The following is a 23,287-nucleotide window of genomic DNA, read 5'->3' on the forward strand; positions in this document are numbered from 1 at the left end:
GATTAACTCATCGCCAGAAGAAACTCGCACAGAAATACAGTTATAATAGATTACATTATGGGATTACAAATGAAACGAGTGCACTGGGAGTCTGCTACTGGAACTCAATATGGAAACACGGATGCTTGTCTGAGGCTCTCAGATCCTTGCAGGTGTTTTGTTTTTACATGTATACGTGAACTTCGATGAACTCGTCAGTCGTGTCTTTTGACTGTACAAACAGGCCTTGCAAGGCGGTGCAGGATGAACCCATCTGAGCCACCCGGGGCTTGTACAGAAGTAGTAAAGCGCGCCTGCAGTGCACGATATGAAAGTGACACACAGCATGTGAAGACCTGACACAGTGAATAGATCCCGCTCTTATGACTTACTGGTTGGGATTTCTATGGAAATCGCCTCCTCTTCCTTCGCACATAAAACACTTTGGGGGCGGTTCTACTGAGCCTGTGCCTGTATGGGAATCTCTATTATTTCCAGCTGTGCATGGAAACTATTACTGAGTGCCTTCTCCCTGATGAGCCTTAAAGTACACACAGACACACACACACACACACACACACACACACACACACACACAAAACACAAGCTGTACACAGACATACTGCACACGCCTACAGACACCCAGTCAAACATTCAGACCCACGCTGAAGCATTCACCAGAGATAAAAGACACTCTGTTGGCCTTAGTAAGAGAAAGAGAAAAAGGGAGGAGAGAGAGGCGAGAGAGAGAGAGAGAGAAGAGCAGCAGTGGTTCACTCCTTCTTTTCCCTCCACTTCCTCTCCTGTCCTGTGCTGAGAAGACCTCACAGCTCAGCTGCACTCGCCTGTAAGTACTTCACAACTTGTGCCTCAATTTCTCCCTCTGATTAGAGCAGCAGTTAGAGAACCAAGGAAAGAAAACAATAAGTTACTTTTTTGCAATATCTATCTCAGCAGTGGGAATTATTTAATCTTATTCCCTTTTTTGACAGTTTATGAGAGATTTTCTGACAGATCTGAGCATCATGTTTATTTTAAGTCATCAGTGAATCAGTAAAATCAAAGAACAAGTAATGTTCACCCCCACCTTGTTTTTGTTGGGACTGTTTCACCTCAGTTTTTGTTGTTGAGTTCTTTACCTGAGCAAAACTTCACAAGACTAAATGCCTCCTTGATATCAGATGATTATGATCAGGCCATGAGGCCTCTATCTTAAAGCTGCCTCCTATGGTCGAGTTGCTTCTTGTTATATTGTGGTGTGGAGATTTTGAGGATGTTTCCAGGTTAAAAGTGCCTTTCTTTGTGTTTTTCTTTTGGTTGTTTTGTTTATCTGACCAAGCCCATGGTGATTCATATGGATGTTTGTCCTCCTCAACCAACAGTGTGACACAATGTTCTGGGCCAGAAAATGCTGTTTATAGTCAGAATAAACCATGATGCTTTTGCCTTTTTTATTCCCACGGTTTTTTTCCAGGTTGTTATGTGAGAAACTGTACAGTATTATTTGTGTTTATCTGGCCTGATGCTAGTTAACCTGTGGACTCCTATCACCTTGGTTATATAACAATTTGATAACGTTTTCTCAGAATTTTACTGACTTTCTTTCTCAAACTTTAAAAAATAAATCTAGTCACAAAGTTTGTCCCCTTAGTCACAAAGCAATGACGCCTTTGATTATATAACCGGTTTATGTCATGGTTTATTCACTCTCTGGAATCTTTGGATATCATTATTTTAATGAGCCTCTGCAGCACCACACTGGCACTGTGTGAAAGGACACAGGTGGATATCTGCAGTGTCGTAAAGGTCTGCTGGGATCCATCCATTTCATTGGAAGGAAGGCGCCTTGCCTCAGTTCTTCACTATGTCTCTAAACGCTGCCCTTGGTCTTGTGCAGAGATAACGTGCACAAGGATCCAGTGTGGGAAAAAGGCGTTGAGTCCCAGCCTAAACCTCCAGTTGCTTTTTGCACGGTCACCTCATTTAGCTGCAGAGTGACAGGGTGTCAGATGTGCTCGCAGTGGGGTGAGAGTCTGGACCAGTGGGGCAGATTATGAAGGGGCCCTTCTTCAGCAAGCCCTCGTTGCCCCTCAGGTTTTTGCAGCTCTGCTGTTTGGCAGTAACAGGCTCGGTAAATGGATATGAGCCCTGAGTTTTGCTACTAATCCAGACCACTGAATTATTAAATAGAGCTGAGTCCTTGACTTTCAGGCTGAAATGGGCCAGCACATGCAGAGGGACTGTTTAACAACTTGACGGACCTCTGACTATACTGTCCATGTTATTGTTTTTTTTTTTTCTTCTGTTATTTCCACATTACATTGTGCATGAACACATTGAAGCAGATTTCAATCATCGGCTGGTGATTGGATCACTAACCTGCGACATGGACCTTGTCACTGTCCTTTTGCTGCAGACTACGTGCTCAAACAAGCCTGTCAGCACATTAGACATCGGGTTTTGTGCTTTTGTGTCTGTCTATTTTGGCAGGACATGTGGAGGAACTGGTAATCCTGGTTTTATTTGGGCAAGAACTGCCTGCAAGAGAGGCAGAGGGAATTCGGAAAGTGTTCATTCCTTTCTAACTGTTGTTGGCGCCAAAGTTTGGCCAACCGTCCCACCAGAGTTTTACTTGCTTATCTGTGCTCATGACACATCTCCTACTTTGAATAATTTCCTGGTTAAAAAAGCGTAACATGGTTCAGTGTCTGGTTACTTCCTTTAACCTCGCGTGTGTGTGTGTGTCTATCCGTGCAACTCCCACAGTTTAGATTTGTTTCAAACTATGTGGCTCCACAACTTTTTTTTTTTGTTAATGGCTGAACTGTGGTTTTAGGGTTGAAGCCACAACTGGGTCAAGATTTTGAAACGACGGTGACGTTCACCCCTGTTTCAGTCTGGCTTCATGTCAAATGAGGGCAAAGAGTCAAAGGCATTGTGGAGGATAGAGTTTTAATATCAGGTCTCAGGTAAAAACCATCTAGACTGAGTTTTAACATTGAAAATACGTTGAGGCGAAATGAGACATTTCAGAACACAAGTTTGATTAAGATTCAGATTTGAAGTGAGGCTAAAAGTCAAGGGGAAAGGTCAGAGTCAACACTAAGGTTTAGGTCAGGATTAAGGCCAAGAGATAATCTTAAGAATAAAGGGTATGGTCAGACACTTCGTTATGATGGTTCAGATTTGTGTAAGGTGATAGGAATGCGTCCAATCAACTGATAGACCCCACAAGTATTGCTACAAACTAGTGTGCGTGTGTGTGTGTGTGTGTGTGGGGGGGGGGGGGGGGGGGGGGGGGGGGGGGGGGGGGGGGGGGGGGGGGGGGGATAAAACAGAAAAACTTGTGGTGCACTATAAAACCTGGAATAATGACTTTGAAACACTTCCAGGCTCCTGGAATAAAAAGAACTCTTATTCTCCCATCAAGGCTCTGGCAGACAGGAGACTGGCCACACACACACACACACACACACACACACACACACACACACACACACACACACACACACACACACACACACACACACAAAACTCACAACAAGTGAAGGAGCATGGGAGTGATACAGTTGGGGGGGGGGGTATCGGTGGACAGTGGCTGAGACGTGGAGGTGATGAACTGTTGGTGTTCTCCCTCGGTTAACCCTGCACTGTGAAATATCACCTTATCACAACAATGCGAGCCGCCTCACTCGAGGAGGTGCCCCGAAACGACAAGCCAAGTGCAGAATGGCTTTCCAACGGGGTCTGAAGTGGGTTGCTATGGCAATGCCTGTCAACCGGGAAGTCCTCTGGAGAGAGAGAGAGGGAGGGAGAGAGAGAGAGAGAGAGAGAGGGAGAGATTGTGTGTCCTGGCTAGTTTCAAGAGTCAGAGAGAGAGAGAGAGAGAGAGAGAGAGCAGTGAAGGTCAGCAGAGCGGTTTTCATGTGCAACTCGGGGCAGACAGAACGAGGTGTGACTTTTGCTTGTTGCCTCCACTTTGAAGGTGAGTCTACTTGATCATTGTAGCTGCGAAGAAACGTACAACTTGCCCGGCTGTTCTTGCAAGCGTGCCGTTTAAGCCTGAGTAACCTGTCTGACTGCTTGGGGGAGTATGTGCTGCTCCGCACGAGCAATGCCTGGAGTTTACTCAGAGAGCTTTGTTCTCTCAATAACAAGATAACCCCTGTAATCTCTGCAGTTTTCTCGCAGAAGCACACAGGGTTTGTTGACTAAACAAGTGAAGGAGAGAGCATCAGGTGTTACAGCTGGAGGGTGGTAGGAGGAAGAGTGGGCACAGTGGGTGTTGTTTCCAAACATGCCATCCCTCATTGCTTTGCCCAGTAGGTAAGTTTTCACGGGCAGCTGCCAGCCGAGCTTGAGACGGTCAGTGGAAATCTTTGTTGTCTGAGATTACGCTCTCATTCCGCAGCAGAAATCAAGGGTAGCGGCCCCTGGTTGAGGCATCCTTGGAAGCCAGGGGCTCTCCTTACTGTCGGGGAGATTTCCACAGCTGGCTCTGACTCCCTTTGTGATTCTACAGAGGAGCAAGCTGTCACTGTTCATATCCACGAGCTGGACTCCGCTTTGAAGATGCGAAATGACAGGCATGAGGATTTAAAACTTTTTTTTTTCCAGCTACTGTGCACCGGGCATGTACTCTCTCATGATTGGCCGGACACAACTCAAGTTAGAAATGGGAAAGAATAGTTCTGATAAAGTCGTGTAATTTTTCTCCCGTCTCTTGTAGCAGGAGGCTGATTTATTGTTCCGGGAGCTTCTCTAATGAACACATCGCCTCTCCATTGACAAGAAACACACAGACTCCTCCTGTTGTTGCTCAGAGTGGAGGAGCACCATACATGGAGGTGAAATACTTCCCTCCTGATAAATGTGTGTATCCACCAATAACACCATATCATAAACTTGCGGCTCTCCAGGACCTTGTATGGAGCTCCGTCTGCACGTCTGCCGCGCTGCAGGATGGCTGCGCGATCCACCTCTCAGGACTGACCTTTCACATAGCTGCTGAGTGACTCACTCCACGTGTTTACATGGAAATGCCTGTTTTATTTACTCCTCTGATGTGCTTGTAATTACCAGCGGATCACTTCTTTCTCCAGAATTTCTTTGCTTTTATGATCATGTTATGTAACTCGTCAGGCGGCAGTGACGCCGTGTACATCATGTGATAGAGGTGATAAGACTTGAGCCTTCCTCTACATAGGATGCAGTACCAACTGGGATATGAACAATATATTTAAGGAATAATCTCATACAATTTGAAGATTGTACCTCTCATTAGGAGGGTTTAAGTTGAGACCTAATGCAGGTGAACCTCAAAAAAGGGCCACTTGGAGCTGGACTCATATTTTGACTGCTTCCCCTCCTTTGATCAGACGGTGCAGGAGTTCCCACCACACAGAGTCAATGATTAACTCTGCTCTACACTCAGCACCTCACACTCCTATAAGCAGAGGACGTGAACCATGTTAATGAATGGAGACCAATTCAGAAGTGACTGTTTAATTTGTTTTATTCAAGTCCATTCTCCCTTGATTTATGGACAAAGACTTTCTCTCCCTGACCTGCTCTTCATGACCTGACACTGAGCGCAGGTTCAGGGGTCACTGCTGTGACAGTTTTTCACCAGAGTATGTGTGGTCACCTCGACAGCCTCGTTCTGAGTGGGAACAATGTGAGAAGCTCCCTCCCTGTGTGGTGCTGAACCAGGTCATCAGAGGTCATGGTCTTCTCAGAAAGACCTGGCTGCGATAGAAGACAGACGAGAAATTCGACGACCAGTGTTGCCGTAATCTTCAGTTCTTGTGAATGAGGAGTGTTTCTTCACATTTTACTTCTTTTTTCTTCAGATTTGTTGCCTCACGTTGCTGTAGTGCAGCTATTCCTGGCCTTCGTTGTGATTCACACGACTCTCACTGGGTGTGGTGAAGTTCACGGACCCCGTATAGCTGCTGAGTAACTCTTTTCTGGCTCAACAGCTCGGGGTGGTATCCCGGATTCTCAGTCACTTTTTTCAGATAAGAAAAGGGAAGTAGAAACTGTACGCAGCGTCTTTATCAGACAAGATACACTGAAGGCCTCTTGTTTCAAGAGCGTCCTGGCCCAAAGAACAGAACAGAACACCTCTGTGATAATAAAGGTAACAAACAAACAAAAGACAGAGATTTCAGATAAAACATTCCAATTAAGACATTTATCTTGATTTTGTAAGACACTTAAATGCAGATGACCAGGAGGTTTAACAAGTGCTTCAAGTTTAAAAGGAAAGCATGAAGAAGTATATGTACATCACCAGATTTGTTGCTTTTGTTTATTTTCTCAGTACTGTTGGAGAAACTTACTGTGAACTGTGAGCAGATCAGAGAATAAGATGTCTTTGTTTTCCAAGTTATTGTCTTCAGATTGACGGTCAAACCACAACTTAAACAAATTCATGTCATCTGTGTCCCTGAACTCCCTTTCTTCAGTTCATCTATCACATGTGAAGTTTCGTATAGCTCACAGACCTACATCTGCTCTTCTTACACAGTCTACTGTTGGAGTTTCACATCTGGATCAATGATCAAGAGACTGTATAATGAAGGAAGAGGGGAAAGAATCATCCATTTCCCTTTGATTCTCATTTTACATGTCCTCAGTTAACCTATTCTCAACTGAATGAAACTTAAACAGGCAACTGTGTATTTTCTTACAAGCTGAAAATATTAAAACCCGGTGCTGCAAAGCGTGTCTGAGGCCAGACACTATCTCTCCATCTGGGCCTTTTATGGGTCTGTTTTTCCTTCCATCCAAAAAACTGGATCCAGTGGTGATAATGGACCGCTCACCTAGCGGGAGCTTTGCTTGTAAATTTGTAGCCTAAAACGGTTCAGGCACTTCCGATAGCATCGAGTTGCCGTCTGTGAAAACTTGTAGCTGCCTCCCGTGTTGAGTCTTAGTAATTACATAAGAATGCAACTGGGCGTTCAGAGCAGATCCAAAGAGAGCCAAGATTTCTGGACAGGGATTTTCTCGCTCGATATCAACACTGATTTCTCCTTATTAGGCAGGATTGCGTTCGGTGCTCTCGAAGGGGGAATGCTTCTGGTCCTGCAGGATTTCTGCTGAGGATTTTGCTCCCAGGAGGAATGAAACAGAGTCAATGTTATGACATGAGTTTATTTGTGGAGGGGCTACTTTTGATGGAGCGCAATATTTTGGCTGTTAGGCTTCTCGGGGGAGGGAGTTCCTGTTTCAACCACAAAATATTGCGAGTCAGACATAATAGTGTCACTTTTCTTCATGTCTGGTGGGATTTTTCTGGTTTCAAACCAAACCACGTCTTCTTTCACCGAATCCATAAATATTCCCTGAGTTCTTCCTCCTCTTCATTTCCGACATCGTTGTCTGATTTATCCACACGCTTTTCTCAGCACATGTCCAAACCATCTCTGGCATCTTTAGTGTATCTCTGTTCAGCTTTCGCTGTCATCTGTTCCATTTACATCCTCTCTCTCTCCGGCTCACTGACAATAACCATCTCTGCCATCTCCAGTTCAGTTCTTTACAGTGGTGGTTGTTTGCAGGTTCGTCAGAATGTGGTTGTATGACACAAATAGAGGAGCCTACATTCACCTTACATTTGTCAACTGGCACAGTTATCACTCCTAATATATTATGTGATAACTTCATTAACCTAGAGAATGTGCAGCAATGCAATTGACAAATGAATAAATAGGTACGTTGTTTATATAACTGAATCGTGTTTATTTTTTCTTTCTCCTTTCTGTTACATGTGATATGTTAACAATATTATTCTGCATTGTGAATTTAAGTATATGTTATGTTATCCCCTCAATGGCCTCTTGCTCAGTGGAGATCAGGCATAAACAGGGACCAGCTTGTCAAACATCCCGTAAATGAGGTTAGTTGCAGTAATTATTTATAAGTCCAGCTTGTTTGCGATGTTTCCTATTGTCAGATGGATAATCAGCTGGCACTGATTGATTTAAGCAGTGATAGGTCATCTGTCATGCGTGAGCATTAACAGCTTTGTTGTCGACTCAATTCTCTGGTTCCCATCTTTCTCCCATTATGTAATGTAGTTTACTGGGACGGGGTGACTCAGATGAGTGACGACGTTGTCTGGAAACGGCGACGCTGATTCTATCAGTGGATGAGCTCTGTGCAGTCTCCTAACCTTGTGCGCAGAGACACAGGCTGCTTATACTTTTCTTGGTCTCCGCCACGATGATGATGGACTCTAATATGCAGCTGCAAATGCCAGCTGGAAAACTCATTAGTGCAAATTGTGTTGGGCAGCTCTCAGCCTGCAGCAGTCTGGGCCCCTCTTGGTCATTATTTTCTAGCCAAGCCAAAGCTTTTAAAGGCAAATTCCTTATATCAACCTGACAAGTTGTGTCAGCAGTTAGTACTTTCTGTGAGTTTTAACACCCAAAATAAGACTTCAGAATCAATTGAAAGCTGAATGAAGAGTCTGCAGTTTGTGTTGTTATTATAGACTATTTAGCCGCTATAGGTTCTTGTCTCAGTCCGGAGCGGAAACAGCTTCCTCCTCCTCTTCCTCCTCACTGAAAACCCCACTTTGATGTTGAAACAGTAGCTCTAATCTGTGAGTCTGAGGTGCAGTTGATTTGGAGCTGGTTTCCACTTTCAGCAGTCAGCCTTATCCGTTATCAGCCCTGGCTTGTTACGGCGTTGTATGACTGGGAAGAGCGAGGGAAGCCAGGCGTGTGAGTCACTGTCATTGCCTTTGGGTGGGTTTTTTTCCTCCGTAACTGGGAAAAATGACGCTGAGTTTTCCCTCCTCGGGATTCTAGTGGGATGGGATAATGGAACGGCTGTGAAATGTGAAGTCATGACGGAAAGGCTTTGTGCTTCTACACACACTGTAGATAATGAAGCCAGGCGTTAAAAAAGGAAACAATTCACTCTCAAAAATCTAAAACATTTTTGCCCTTGTTGAGGACATAAAAAGGCAGAGCCTTTTGCAGCTAGCACTTGGCCTCATCTTTACATGCGCACACACACACACACACCAATTAACAGTCTTGTATAACTTTACGAACATGCCAGTGAATGATGAGGAATACTCCAGAGAGACCAGACACAGGCACAGGAACCCATCAAAGGTTTGGAGAGAAAGTCTCTGTCGGCCAGCAGGTTTAAAACCAGGAATCATCTTGCCGTGCAAACCAATGTATCGGTGTTTTTGAAATAATTATAGTTCAGATGGCACAAATGGTGCAATTCATTTTTTGAGAAAAACCTGTGTGTCATTGCTTTTGGGTGGGTTTTTTCCTCTGTAACTGGGAAAAGTGGGTAATATTAACAATAATAACTTACCAATGTTGCATATTTTTGCAGATACCTTTTGATGCTGGGTCAACAGCACTGATACCCTGAACGACCACAGCAGATCACATGCAGTCTCAGGTAAAGTATTGCCGTTTACCAGCTGATTGTCTTCAACGAGTGCTTTCAATAATCCAGGGCTAATACTCATTTAGTGTGACACATGTCCAGTCAAGTGTCACAAAAGCATGCCTGTGGTGCAGATAGTCATTACCACAGGGCACAGGGGGCTTTCCCATGACCCCTGACAAGTGCACAGAGAGGGCCGCAGCCTCTGATTGAAACACACGGAGGAGGGCGACCGGTCATCCTGGGTCGACTGGAGTAAAAAAAAAGTTACTATGGAGACCACAAGGTCACAGCTAACTCTGCTCGATTTTGAAGTCGACGTGCAGAGACCCCCACCGCAACCTCCCAGGCCCCAGCTCCACCTCCTGGACGAAGAACAGGGAGGACGGGTGAATAGAGAGTTAATGGGCTCATAATGGTCCTCTCCTGTTTCAGCGCCCCCGCTCTGCACCTTGAATGAAGCCTTTCTGCCGTCGAGGCAAGAGAGATGATGGAGTGGGTGGACGGCCACGTCCCCCCGCTCGTGCTTTAAATAAATTAGGGACCTTTTCATCGGAGGCTCCCCCACTGAGGCCGGTTATCCTCTGGAGAATAGCCCGACTGTTAACAAGTTCACATGACCTCGCGTGGAGAGCGTTGTTTACTCTTGGCAAGCAGGAGGACATGACAGGAGCAAAGTTCACTCAGTGTTTTAGCTCATCTATATTTCTCATTTCCCCTTTTCTTTAGCAAAGTGCGCAAGTGGCCGGAGAACCAAATGGCTCCGAGGGTGTTTTCCCCGGGGGGGCTGGAGTTTCTTCACATCAACACATCCTCACTTCTCCAGAGCTGACCCACGAGGTGGTCATCATCTCCCCCGGGCTCCCCACGCCTCCTCTCAGCCCTTTCCGCTCAGCCAGGCAGTCATCTGGAGACTTCAAGGTACCTTCAGGAGGCTGAGTGAAGGCTGCTGGGGATTTTTAGTAAACAAGTGCTCCTCCCTGTGGAAAAATGAGGCATCACATGCTGTAGAAAACCAGCATGTGATGCCTCATTTTTCACTGCTGAAGCTTTGGAGCTACATCACACCATTTAATTCATGCATTTATTTCCTTTGCTAGGTGTCAGAGGTCAATGGAGGCAGCCCAGGAACTCTCAGCTTTGGCTCATACTATGGACCGTCACAGTCACACAGTAGGATGATGACTTTTTACATCACTTTGACCATAAGTTGTTATTAACGGCATATTTAAGAAGGTAATTGAGGATCAGAATAGAGTGACACTATGTTGTATGTATTGTTGATTATGGACATGTGAGATAAAAAAAAAAAAACGGAGTTTATATGTCTTGACAGTGCAAATAAATAAAGTTGCCACTGAATGACCTTCAACCCAGTGTTTACTACATTAAACACAATTTAAGTAAAATCAAAACCAAATATTTTACTAATTAAAAAAGAAAATAAAATTTAAAGCTCTATTTGACGTTGAAAACTCAGATATTTAATATGTAATCAACACTGGTGACTGAAAACCTGTGTCTATACTGGGAACCCAGGCGGACTGTCGAATGGTGTCCAGGCTGCGGGGACTTTACCACGGAGCTGGACGCCCACCAGGGAGGAGAGGCTCATCAAGTTCCAAGGCATCGGACCGGTGGATGAGACTGGGATGCCCATCGCCTCCAGATCGGTAAGACCCCACTACTTTGAACTTATTCACCAAACACTTTATTTCACTGTAGTGTGTTTGATGGGGAGTGTTCTACTGTTCTGTTTCTGAACTGGTCTCCTCTGTCATGTGACTGATAGTGTAAAGTCATGAAGACATGATTTGCCAGGATTATTTACTTTCTGCACCTCCCTTCTGTTCTTGCATCAGAGTGTTAACAAGCCCAGAGACTGGTACAAGAGCATGTTCAGACAGATTCACAAGAAGCCAGAGGGTAAATATACTCCTCCTCCTCCTCCTCCTCCTCCTCCTCCTCCTTTCACACACTTGACTCCAGCGCACATTCCTCGCTGTCAGCGTCAGGTACAACAGAGGTTATTCAGCAAACAGATTATTGCAGGGGCAAAATAAGACATGATGAAAGAGCCCTAAAGTCTAATGTCATCTCAGTTCATGCGATCTGACATTAATCCAGCTTCTTATGTCAGCCCCTCCTACACCCAGGTTTCATTTATCTCTATTTTGTGTTGCATAATAGTGTTTTATGAACAGTATACTCATCACAGGTGTATCTTTTTTTTTTTTTTGCATAAATTTTAAGTCAGATTTGTATTTTGTGGCAATATTTCTGTGCTTTTTCTTCAGTCAGATTGTGTTATAGCTCAGTGTACTGGGAAAGAAACGCTACGTGGGCAGCAATTCCCAGCAAAACACATGTTGTCATAACAGCGACAGGATTTGCGAGAATAATCTTGCTGGAATATACAATTCAGGGAGTATATACTCCCATAACAAAAGCTTCCAGTCACTTTGTTTATATTTTGAATTAAACTTTATGACTTTATCATTACATTACATGACAACATGACTCAAAATTATTTTTTTGCTCAACAGAACTGGAGGATTTGGAGCCGTGGTCGACTGAGAGTGAGCACATCCAATCAGTCTATCATTGCTGTCTTGTTATTGTAGTAATTTTTCTGTCTGAGACTGATCCACTGATCCATGCGCAGGGTTCCAGTTGTCTGCCAACACAGAGGAAAGCAACGAAGCAGACATGAATCTCTTCAGGCTAACGCCTCACGGGGCTCTTCCAGACTGGTGAGTTTACACTGAGTCGATGCAGCTTCTTTCTTCGGGGTCACGGGATGACTCCTCATATCCCAGCATGCAGCATGTACTGGAGGGAAAACAGGCACATCACATGGCGCACTGAGGGCAACCTGACAATCAATCACCAAACACCTTTCGGGCAATTTAATTAAAAGACGCAGAGTTTTTTTTTTCTTCAAGTTGGTTACAAAACAGGTCAATGACAAAGTGAACATGTACAGTGGCAGAAGATGATTTAAGTTTAATGTCCTTTTGTAAATATGTCCGTCACTTTGTGCAAAGTCAAGTCAACAAGACTTGAAATTCCACAAAACTCATCAATAATTTTGATGTCCTGAAATGCCTGTAGGCTTACCGCTTGGCAAGTTGTATAATGTGTGCAAAAATATGCACTTATGTATCATGCAGGCCGAAAGCTGAGGAGAAAAAAATGTGCAGTCGAGACAAGTTTGGATTTGTTCTAACAGGCACTCACAATGAGGCCATGATTAAGTTGCTGTCCGTGGTGTGTGTGTGTGTGTGTGTGTGTGTGTGTGTGTGTGTGTGTGTGTGTGTGTGTGTGTGTGTGTGTGTGTTTCGGGGTGTTTCGTTTCAGGAGCGAAGATGTAGATAAGCTATCAGAGCCAGGAAAGCAGCACCGTCAACCGAAGAGTATCTTCGACTTTGAGCCTGGAAAGACGAGCGGCTCTGAGAGCCACGGCCAGGTAGGAGCTCACACGCAGCCAGAGCAGAAAGACGCTCTGATATCACTCTGATTCCTCCACAAAAAATGAATTTGCGTGGCTTCTTCACCCTTAGATTTGCCTGGTATTGTTGTTGGTTCCCATCACTGCATCTCTTTGTGTAGTCTGCTCCTTTTTCCCACCGTGGAGCTCAACAGCAGGCCGGTCACCTTTTCTTACGGGATTACAGTCTAAGTCCTCGTATTTCACCTTCTCACGCGAGGTATCTGATGACTTGTGAGTGAAGTTAGTGGTACCTGCTGCAGAGGAAGCCTTCTACTATTCATTGGTTAGGTTTTTCACACAAGAACAGGCTCCCAGGTTTGTGGCTGTGCCAGGTTTTATCCTTAAAGTTGGTGATTTACAAGCTTTTGAGGGCGACTCTTCTGGGATTGTTATTTATTGTTTTGTGTACCCTGCACTGTCTGGGTGCTGCATTGACAGAGTACGCAATCATTTGTGTACTTGAGATGTGCACTGTGTATTTGAACGTCCCCGATGAGTCACACAGTGGTGTCTTGAAGATTTCTTTCCAATGGCTCATGCAACAATGTCCCAGATCTTGTGTGTTTTGTGCCACACCGGTGAAGAAAAGAAATCTTTGTTTCCACTCCCCCACAGGAGCTGAGGTGTCTTGTGATTCGTATTACGGCGTTAACCTCTTGTGGTGTGCAACAGCTGACAGCACAGGGACTGATTTCATTTTCTTTTTATGACAAAGGCTAAAGTTGAATCCCCCTGGACAGTGTTGAAAAATTCACTCACACACACACACACACACACACACACACACACAGACCATATCAGGTGTTGAGCTGCTTCACAGCGACATTTTAGTCTGTGATTTCAGTGAGGATTACTCCTAACTAACTGGGAAGGTTCTGGCATTCAGGAAGAAATGTTCAGCCAAGATTTTACAAAATAAAAAAAATAAAAAAAAAGAGGCTCAACTTCTCGCCACTGAAGCCTTTTAAAGACATGCTGGACGGCAGGATCAGCTGCAGGTGGGGTTATGTCTTTCTAAGGAGAGGGTGAAAGAAGCATTGCTGAACTCCAGGAGTTTGCAACTACTAGAAACCGGACCTCCACCCTGCGTCCAAATGCACTCTGAGAAGCTGTAATTATTGTACTGACTGCTGTGCATGTAGGAAACGTTGCTATTTTTGAATGTAATAAGGAATTCGACTTGCTGTTTCCAGTTGTTTTTGCTTCACTTTAATTCTTCGACAGCACAAGACCAAACGTGTTGAAGGGTTCTTCATTTTATAGATAAACACAGTTTTGATGCACATCATGAACTGAAATATTCATCCAATGCTTCTGTGATCTACCTTAGGGTTGTGGGGCGCTGGTTTTACCCCGGCTGACTCTGGGTGAAGCAGCGTACACAGAGAGACAATACCACACACTCACATTTCCATTTATGAGAAATTTTGACTCTTTTTCTGTAACATTTCTTCTTTGCTTGTGTTTCTTTCTTGTAGACTCAGTTATTCCCATCAAAACAGCCTGAAAGGGAAAAGTCTCCTTCAATTGAGGTGAGTGTCTCCAAATCAACTTAAATTTATAGCTCTCGGCGTAACAATGGTTCATTGAAAACTGTGAATGAGATGTTGTTATCTTTAAAAATAAGACTCTGTATTAGTGTTGTAACCATGCCATTGCGTTACTCCATCACTGCTTGAGCTCAGGCCAGTCTGGTATCTGAGCTGAGTCGATTTGAGGCTGAACTGGATTCGGAGATTCAGGGCCTAGAGCGAAGCCTCCTAGAGAAGAAGCAGCATCGAGGCCGGGGTGAGGTACTGAGCCCCCCTCCTGACTCTCTCCCCTGTAGCATCCCCACACTCCCACCCGCCGTCCGAGCACATCCCCCTCCTACCGTCACCGTCACGTCCCTCTCTCAGTGAAAGCTGTGTGTCAGTACGGTTCCCCTGCTTGCCGGCTTTGATCACATAAATGTTTTTCCCCCCCTGTGTGAACTGGACGACCACCTCAGTGTTGCCTGCCTGTCTTGCACTTGGATGATTCTGCACGATAATCACCTGCCTGAAAGTTTCCCACAGCAAACCTAGAACTGCCTGCCAAAAAAAAAAAAAAAGAAGAAATAAACTACTAAAGGATCAATCGCCTTTGAATCATTTTTGATATGTTGTTTTGTTGCACCGCCGGGACTGTTTAATAGTGTTTGATTCTCATGCTTCTCCTGTGATTGCATTTGGCTTCAGAGGCTGCAGTTTGACTGAAATACCAAGCAGCTCAGACAGATCATGGGTTGTGTTGTTGTTTGTAGGCTGAGGAGGATAGGACCCAGGGGATTTCTTGCTCCTTTGGGAGTGGTCAGCACCTCCACTTTGTCTGAGTTGTTGTGAGATTTGCTCCGAGCTGTGAGGTACGGAGGGCCGCTGCAGGGGGAAAAAAACTTTTTAATGCTCGCTCTGCTTGCAGGAGACTCGAGGCAGAGGTCCAGAGACTGCTCCACACTACACCGGCACCACTAACTACAAGTAAGTTTATCACCACACTCCTAATGAAAACGCCTATAATAAAATGATTATTGCATGTAGAATTTGTCATGTTTCAGTTACTTTTGAGATGTATTTTTACACTTTCTTTGGCTTTATATTATCTAAGGAAAAACATTCTTCACTCAGATTGTACTGTTGTCTGTGAACATTCCTACGACAGAGTAAAGAAGATTTAGGTCTAATATTGTTGCTGTTTTTATGCATTTTGTTCACCGATAACTGACAAGCACAGTTTATATTATTGCACCATGCAACACAGTTGAAAATCATGCTCTTGATTGGGATGTTTTGTGGATCTATTCACGCATACAAAACGAGTTAATAGTAAATCCAAGGCCAGCTGCCACATAACAGACCTCCTGTGAGCAGAACTCCCCACCTCTAAATCCATTGTGATATTGCTTCATTGCTTATTAGTAACTCTGCTTTACTTCATGCAGCTTTAGGAAAGTGAGCTCTGCTAAAGGATCGAGCAGCCATGAATACTTTCAGGATACCTGTGGTAGAGGCACTGTTAGCAGGCTGTTCATTTAACAAGTTCAAGTACAGTCTTCATTACATCAAGCAGCAGACTGCATTCCACATTTCTCACCATGTGTGTAATGCATTCTTGGAGGATTCTCACTGCTGTTTTTCTGGGTTGGATTCATGGGTAATGACCTTTTCCAGTCCAGGAGGTTTCATTCTAAACAAGCAAAGTGTCCGCTGCCTCCTCACTGCTTCTTGGACTGGACTGTTGCTGTCCAGCTGTAAACATGGCGACACTAAACTACTGTCTGGAAATATGGAAATTAATTCAGAGGGAGGCAAATAGGAAACTTCTGATTCCCCGAAACAGAGACCGACGGATCTCATCAGGGGCTGACAGGACTGTGAAGATAAATGCAGCTCCCATACTTTATTGAAACCAGAGTTTCAATTCAAGGGCAGGTCACCCAGTGTCCTCTGCTGGAGCTGCATGATGATTTGTTTCATCTGTGTCCAGTGTGTGAAGCCCAGCTGCAAGCAGATGTGCTGTACAATGAATCTGCAGGAAGGCGCCACACACGCCGCTGTCCTTCAGCTGTATGCTGACACTGCGACAATAACATAAACACAGAACGTTAAAGCGTTTATTTTCTTTTTCACAGCAACTTCTCAGCAACAAAGCAGCCCGTCCAGCGCTCTGTCGCTCCGTCCTCAGCCTCGGCTCCTTCGTATGGTAAATATAGACTTAAATCTTTCTGTTAGAGCTTGCAGAATAGTAAGTGTTTACTATGCAGTAGCTTTATTATTTTGCTAAAAACACTTAATTACAAATATTAGTTGAAAAATTGTTTTTTAATCTTTATTAAATCCACTGTCCCAATTAAAGTAATTGAAAAATTGAATTAAATTAAAGCCTTGCATCTAAAGAAAAGAGGCTCTTTGTTCAATCAGACAGAAACATAGAAGATGAAACTTTAAGTGATCAGCATCAGTAATCGGTATTGTTTTTTTCTGATGGTCCTGTGCTTCTGTGTTGTTTCCTGCCCTGGTATTTCACCTCTTTATCGCAGCTGACGTAAACCTGGAAAGTCTGTGCAGTTTTTTCCCTATAGAAACAGCTGTGGATGGGTGGGGAGGAAGCCCGCAAAAATAGGAAGTCCAGCTCGGAAGACCTGATTAAAGATTAGCTTTACCCAATTGTTCTTCCTGGAAGTTCAAGAAACCATTTGAACTTGTTAAGCCTGAGACTGCTTTTGCATAGCAACATATTTAACAACATTTACTAAACAAAAGAGCGTTGGCATTAGACTCCACTCACAGCTCTGTGGATTTGTTTTTCATCCACAGTAGAACGTCTCTCCACTGCAGATGAAATCATGGAGCTTCCACATAAAAAAGAGGAGAAAAAGGTACATTTCTACTATTTCCTATGTGGTATAAACACATGAAAAATTGATTATTAACTATTCTCTGTTGCGTGATGTGATTTTTTTATTCATGTAATTGCAGCTCTATTTTTCTTCTCATAGCTTTCAATGACTTGTTTTTTCAGATGAAAGCAGCACGAGCCAAATTTAATTTCCAGGCCCAGTCACCTAAGTGAGTTACAGCTGATACCATCAACACGCATTCCTCCTGTTGTGCTCAGTTATTTATGTTTCTGAAACAAACGCAATAAATCCGTAATAAACAACAATCTGATCAAACATTTGACTTCACAGCTCAGATTGAAAAAACTTTTAAAACACCACAGTGTGTTCCTGTGAGACTGTCTGACGTTCTCCTGTTCTGCAGGGAGCTCACGCTGCAGAAAGGCGACATTGTTTACATCCACAGACAGGTCGACGCCAACTGGTTTGAAGGAGAGCATCACGGACGAGCCGGCATTTTCCCTACTTCTTACGTGGAGGTGAGTTTCTCCTTTCTAATATAACAGAATCTCACTGTTACAGTTTGACAGTATGACACCAGACTTCTCCTCCTTCACAGATTCTGCCACCAACAGAGAAGCCGACTCCGATAAAGTCTCCCACTCTCCAGGTTTTGGACTATGGAGAGGCCGTGGCTTTATATAACTTCAATGCGGACCTCCCTGTGGAGCTTTCTTTTCGTAAAGTAAGCGCCTTCATGCTCTCAGAGGTGTTGCTCGGTTCACCTCTCCATGATTACAGATTTATAACTTTAGAGACGAAGCCCAAAAAGCAGTTTTTTTTCTCAGCAATGCATCACTATATGATAAACACTTCAAGATGCTTCAGCATTTCATTGCTTTTTTTTCAGAATGTTTTATGACAGTAAAAATCTTGTCTGTCATTTTAAGTCTGGAAAGTATCAAAACCTCTTGCTGTGACTGCACTGGGCCTTGTTAGGGTGCAGTGGTGATTTGTACTCAATCTAGATGGCTTCTGGAAGCTGCATCATTTCTATAAAAAAAAATCATCACATTAGAAGAAGATGTTATGATTCTAGATGTTATGTTGTTGGCTGCACGGTGTTGTTAGCGCTCTTGCCTCACAGCAAGAAGGTCCTGGGTTCAAATACCGGCCGGGGCTCGGGGCCTTTCTGTGTGGAGTTTGCATGTTCTCCCCGTGTGTGCGTGGGTTCCCTCCGGGTACTCCGGCTTCCTCCCACGGTCCAAAAACATGCATGGTAGGTTAATTGGTCACCCTAAATTGCCCCTAGGTATGAATGCGTGAGTGAATGGTTGTCTGTCTCTATATATGTCAGCCCTGCGACAGACTGGCGACCTGTCCAGGGTGTACCCCGCCTTCGCCCACAGCAGCTGGGATCGGCTCCAGCCACCCGCGACCCCGAAAGGGAGCAGCGGCAGAAAATGAATGAATGAATGTTATGATGTTAGATGATATGTTTCTTGCATAAAAATGGACTTGTTGACTTGGATGCGTTTTATTGAACTACTATCCTCCTGATTACTCTACAAAACGACCTTGCTTGATCTCTGTGTCTCAACAGGGTGAGGTGATCAGCATCAGCAGGCGAGTGGATGATCAGTGGCTGGAGGGCAGGATCTCAGGAACAAACCGCAGTGGGATCTTCCCCGCCTCTTATGTCCAGGTCAACAAGATGCCTCGCACCAAGTACTCCACGGAGGACTACTCGCCGGGCCCCGTGTCCCCCATTCCTCCTGGACCCCAGAGTCCAGGACGCCCACTTCACTCCCCCTGCCACTCGCCGCTGTCGCCTCTCACGCCCACCTCACTGAGCCCCAAACCTCCGCACTCCCCCGTCAAGCCGTCCTCGCCCGTGCCGTACGGCAGCCCCGCCTCACAGTCACGCTCCCCCACCCAGTCACCCGTGTCCAGAGAAATGGGTAACCGTTTGCCGCACGGCACCTCCCGAACCGCTTCACCCACCAGCCTGAACAGCCACTGGTCCGGGACGCACTCGCCGAGTCAGAGCTCCCCGGCTCGAGCCGTCTCGCCCTCCGGGCCGCCTGCGGCGTCGGCGCTCAGAGCGGGAGCTCCCACCGCCAGCAGCCTCAGATACACTGACCCCTCGCAGGTCTGCCTTCACCGCCTCCCCGAGGACGCCCAGCATGTCCGCTCCCCCCCACAGCTTTACTGTTTGTGCTGCCAGGAATGCGGCTCGTCGTTTCTTACGCCGTAATACCTGACATGAGGTTTCTGTTTCTCCCAGGGGGCAATACCAAGCCGGACGGCTCTGTCTAATCCACATGTCAGCTCTCTGCCGCACCAGCGAGCACTAAACCACTCCGCTTCAGCCCTGGGACAAAGGCAACCGTACGTCTTCAAATTCTTCTCTTAATTTCATCTTTTTTCCTTTTTTTTCCCGCGAAAACAGAATAACTACAATCACCTGAGTTGTGCTGATTTGAGAGACGAGACATTCTGGACTGAACACAAACAACAGTCAGGGCGATAACCGATGCTTTTATTTATAAATGTATAAATGTACAAATTTGATAAGTAAGAAGAGAACAATATGGATTTTTCAAAGTACTGAGAAGAACAAATTGTATTTAAAATGTCTGAAAAGTGAAGATCAAACTGCACATATCCCACACTTTGAAGCCTGTGCTGATAGACCGAATGTTGCAGCTCGGTTGACTTCAATAATTTATTCCTCATTAAATGTGTTTTTGGTAATATTTTCCATTTCAGGTATAAAGCTGTTTACAACTACAAGCCTCAGAATTCAGACGAGCTGGAGCTCAGAGAAGGAGACATTGTGCAAGTGATGGAGAAATGTGATGACGGCTGGTTTGTAGGTGAGGTGATTTTGGTGGCTTGCAGTGTGTCTCAACTTAAGATCGCTGAGAAGAGCCGTATTCGGTGTGAGACACTTATTCAGATGTATTTATTGTATAAACACGACTGTTTTAGTTTGGGAGAAACAAAAATCTGTCAAACCTTTTCAGTGGCGCTTCTGAGAACGCATGAGTCAGTAGTGTGTTTGAAGTCATACACAATTCAACAATTAGATGTCTCAGCATTCATTAGGTGCTTCCGCACTTTTTGGAAACATCACAATGCATTTTACTGGTGTTTTTTAATTCACATGGTGTTGTGCTTGTTGAAAATACAACAACTACCAGATATATTTTTAGTTCACAAAAGTTAATAAATTACAGTTTCAGAGGAGTTTGGTTGATACAAATTGAGAATATTCTTAGTGTCAGTGCCCCCTCTAGTGGACATTATTAAACATAGCAAGTTTCTGTCAACATCCACTTTTACATCATGGTAACAGTGAACTCTGTGCAGAAGGAACTCTCGCTCAGATCCAAAATGATTAGACCGAGTGTTCACCACGACTTCACCTTGACCCGCAGTTATCATGTGTTTGATTCCGGTTTCTTCCTTGCAGGTACGTCGGAGCGGACTCGTGCTTTCGGAACTTTTCCTGGGAATTACGTTGCACCGGTTTGACTCCCTCACCTGCTGCTTGGCCACACCCATCAGGACTCACGGGAGTTAATGATAACCCTCCTCCCCCATCACCCTCCACATTCCAACACCTGGCTTAGTAAGGCCTGCATGTTCACTAAACCCCCCCTCTGATGGGTGAAGGGAGGGTCGCAATGTGCCCCCCCCCCCCCCCCCCCCCCCAGCCCTGCATGTTTGCACACACGTCTATGTGTGTGACACAGAGTCACGGAGAGTGTTTTCACCCACATCACTAGAATGGAGAGAATGAATGCTGATGATACTGTTTCAGATGCAGAGAATGGATTGTTTGTTCCACAACTGTTTGCAGCTGCAGGACATTTGCATTCCTTCCCACTGAACAGCACTGTTCCCTCCGAGGTCGACGCTGCATTCAGCTTTTTTGTCCCCACAGTGCAATCACAAACCACTGCTGAGATTTGTGAATGAAATTTCACCCTCTGAACATTCTGTTGGATTAATTCTGTTTCCTTTGAATACTTTTTCCCAGACTTTTCCTCAGACGTTTGAAAAGACCCAGGAATATTCAGAGAAAACTACAAGAACATGTGTAAATAGAACTCACAGTAAAGCACAGTAAGAGCTTCACCGTAAGTTTACAGTCTGCGGGCTTTTATGCAGAAAATTTAATGGACTCAATGCAATGTACTGATTTCTTGAGCAGGTTTGGATATAAATACATTTACAACACCTGAACAATGAAGTGAATTTCCAAGGCCGGTCATATTCTGTGCTGTTATAGGAGCATTTTGTTTTAGAAATCACATTTAGAAATCACATCTCTGTAAGTTGTACAAGATCAGCTACACTGACCGACTGTAAAACGACAAATGCTTCCATTCCAAACAGTTAATCTTTGAAAGCTGAATTAATGCTGTGTGTCAAAGCTAACATTTAATGACAAGACTCCACTCATTTTATTCCTGCTGTTTGCTGCTGCTGCTTTTACAGAATTCATTGTCAACATTGTCACTTTGAAATCAGTATTTACAAAATCACGAATGTTTGTGCCAGAAAAAAAAAAACTTTTGCAAATTTGTGAGACTTTTTTTAAATCCTTATCATGAAGTTATTTTTCAATTTTATACGACTCTTTCAGATTTTCATTGTAAAATGTTAATCATATTTAGTAGACGCACGAGATGATTGTACAGACTGTAACCCTTTATCAAACTGAAAAAATAATATATATTTGCTATGAAGACATTGTATTTCCTATGTGTATGGTACGCTATTTTCTAAGACGTCTATTAAACATTACAGAGTGATACCGGCTTGTGTGTTTGTTTTACTTCTGTTAACTAATTCAATCACATTTGGTATCATATGTGCTCAGAGAATGGGAAACATGCTGATTGAAATGGTTTATGTCCCAGAAATATTAATAAATACTTGTATTCCTTTAAATATGATATTCAGTAGATATATCTAAGAATATATGACATAAAACTGGTTCACTTGTATAGATCTGAAATAACTGAGGAGCACAAGACCTACCATTATTGAGAGATGATGAAATGAATCTCTTTTTAGCCCCTTCAGGCAAGTTAGGGCCATGAGAAGCTTTAACTGATCCCACGAAAGATCTCCGTCACTGACGACAGAAAGCCCTACTCATGTTGAATTTGCCATAATCATGTGTGTTCAAGTGGATATTTACAGATGAGGTACACCTCCTTATATATTGTGTTTTCATGCAATCGTCTGCAATCTTAAGGCTCCTGGAGGAAAGTCAAGTATGCAACTTCTCTTGCAGGCAGGTCACAATGATTGATAACCCTGGCAGAAAATATGAAATACATACTGGAAAGCAGCTTGCTGCATGGGAAACAGTCAGACATCACAGGAAGGGGCTTTCTGCTTTCACACGTGTCTGAGAGTGGATGTTTCTAGGAAATAGGAAAAGGAGCCCACATCCTTTCTTAGAGGCAGGAGCCAAAAAAGGAAGGAAAATATATACAATGTACAGTTCCAAGTACAGTTAATCTACAGAGACGGTAGCAATTCCACAAATGAGAAAAAAATAAACTTCAAAATTTCAAAACCTATACACTAAGAGATAATCCACCTGTTAGTAATTTAATAAGGAAACTAAATACACTGACAGAAAATAGTTAACAAAAAGAAACGTGACGAGAAAAGTAATGTATTTGCAGATGCTTTGTCTCAGGATAATGTTTTTAGGGAAAGGGGTGATGGCCTTCAGATAGCATGACTGAAGGAGTGACAGTGTTCAGTTTTTATTTTATTTTATTTTATTTTATTTTAATCCGGGGCACTTGGTGCTTTTACTGTATTTTAATGGACATTACATTTACTGCTTATTCCCACCGGCGAACAATTCATTTGATTTCAACCGGAAACAAGACTTACTTGTAGCTTTGACTCCAGCTGAGAGCAATTAACTCATTAACTCGTTCATCAATTTGGCCTCAATTGACTGCGGCGTCGCGCGTGCTGCTTTGCGCCAGCAG

General features: G+C 44.1%; 1 protein-coding gene across 6 annotated transcripts; it reads left to right on the top strand.

Annotated features, from left to right (window-relative positions):
- The first annotated feature begins 712 nt into the window (after positions 1-712).
- sorbs3 (sorbin and SH3 domain containing 3) lies at positions 713-22,081 on the top strand. 6 transcript variants are annotated; one of them, XM_030105182.1, is made up of 21 exons: positions 713-826; positions 9,349-9,417; positions 10,135-10,326; positions 10,506-10,578; positions 10,945-11,078; positions 11,268-11,331; positions 11,952-11,984; positions 12,071-12,158; positions 12,766-12,874; positions 14,377-14,430; positions 14,584-14,691; positions 15,338-15,396; positions 16,548-16,618; positions 17,233-17,294; positions 17,438-17,484; positions 17,680-17,794; positions 17,875-18,000; positions 18,859-18,960; positions 19,543-19,646; positions 20,028-20,134; positions 20,734-22,081. In XM_030105182.1, the coding sequence occupies exons 2-21, from the start codon at positions 9,406-9,408 to the stop codon at positions 20,793-20,795; spliced, it is 1,722 nt and encodes a 573-aa protein (XP_029961042.1). In that variant the 5' UTR covers positions 713-826; positions 9,349-9,405; the 3' UTR covers positions 20,796-22,081. The 6 variants fall into 6 exon arrangements, with proteins under 6 accessions (XP_029961042.1, XP_029961040.1, XP_029961039.1 ...); XM_030105180.1 differs by having other exon boundaries at positions 714-826; positions 18,859-19,407; positions 21,304-22,081; XM_030105179.1 differs by having other exon boundaries at positions 715-826; positions 17,236-17,294; positions 18,859-19,407.
- The last annotated feature ends 1,206 nt before the right edge of the window (positions 22,082-23,287 follow it).

The sequence above is a fragment of the Salarias fasciatus genome, chromosome 12, assembly GCF_902148845.1.
Source record: "Salarias fasciatus chromosome 12, fSalaFa1.1, whole genome shotgun sequence".
NCBI classification, from domain to species: domain Eukaryota; kingdom Metazoa; phylum Chordata; class Actinopteri; order Blenniiformes; family Blenniidae; genus Salarias; species Salarias fasciatus.

What these genes read in the sequence shown, in the direction of transcription:
- sorbs3 (XM_030105177.1), top strand. An exon ending in TCCCTACTTCTTACGTGGAG is followed by an intron (nt 17,795 to 17,874) that starts GTGAGTTTCTCC and finishes CCTCCTTCACAG; the next exon opens with ATTCTGCCACCAACAGAGAA. An exon ending in GCCCTGGGACAAAGGCAACC is followed by an intron (nt 19,647 to 20,027) that starts GTACGTCTTCAA and finishes TTTCCATTTCAG; the next exon opens with GTATAAAGCTGTTTACAACT.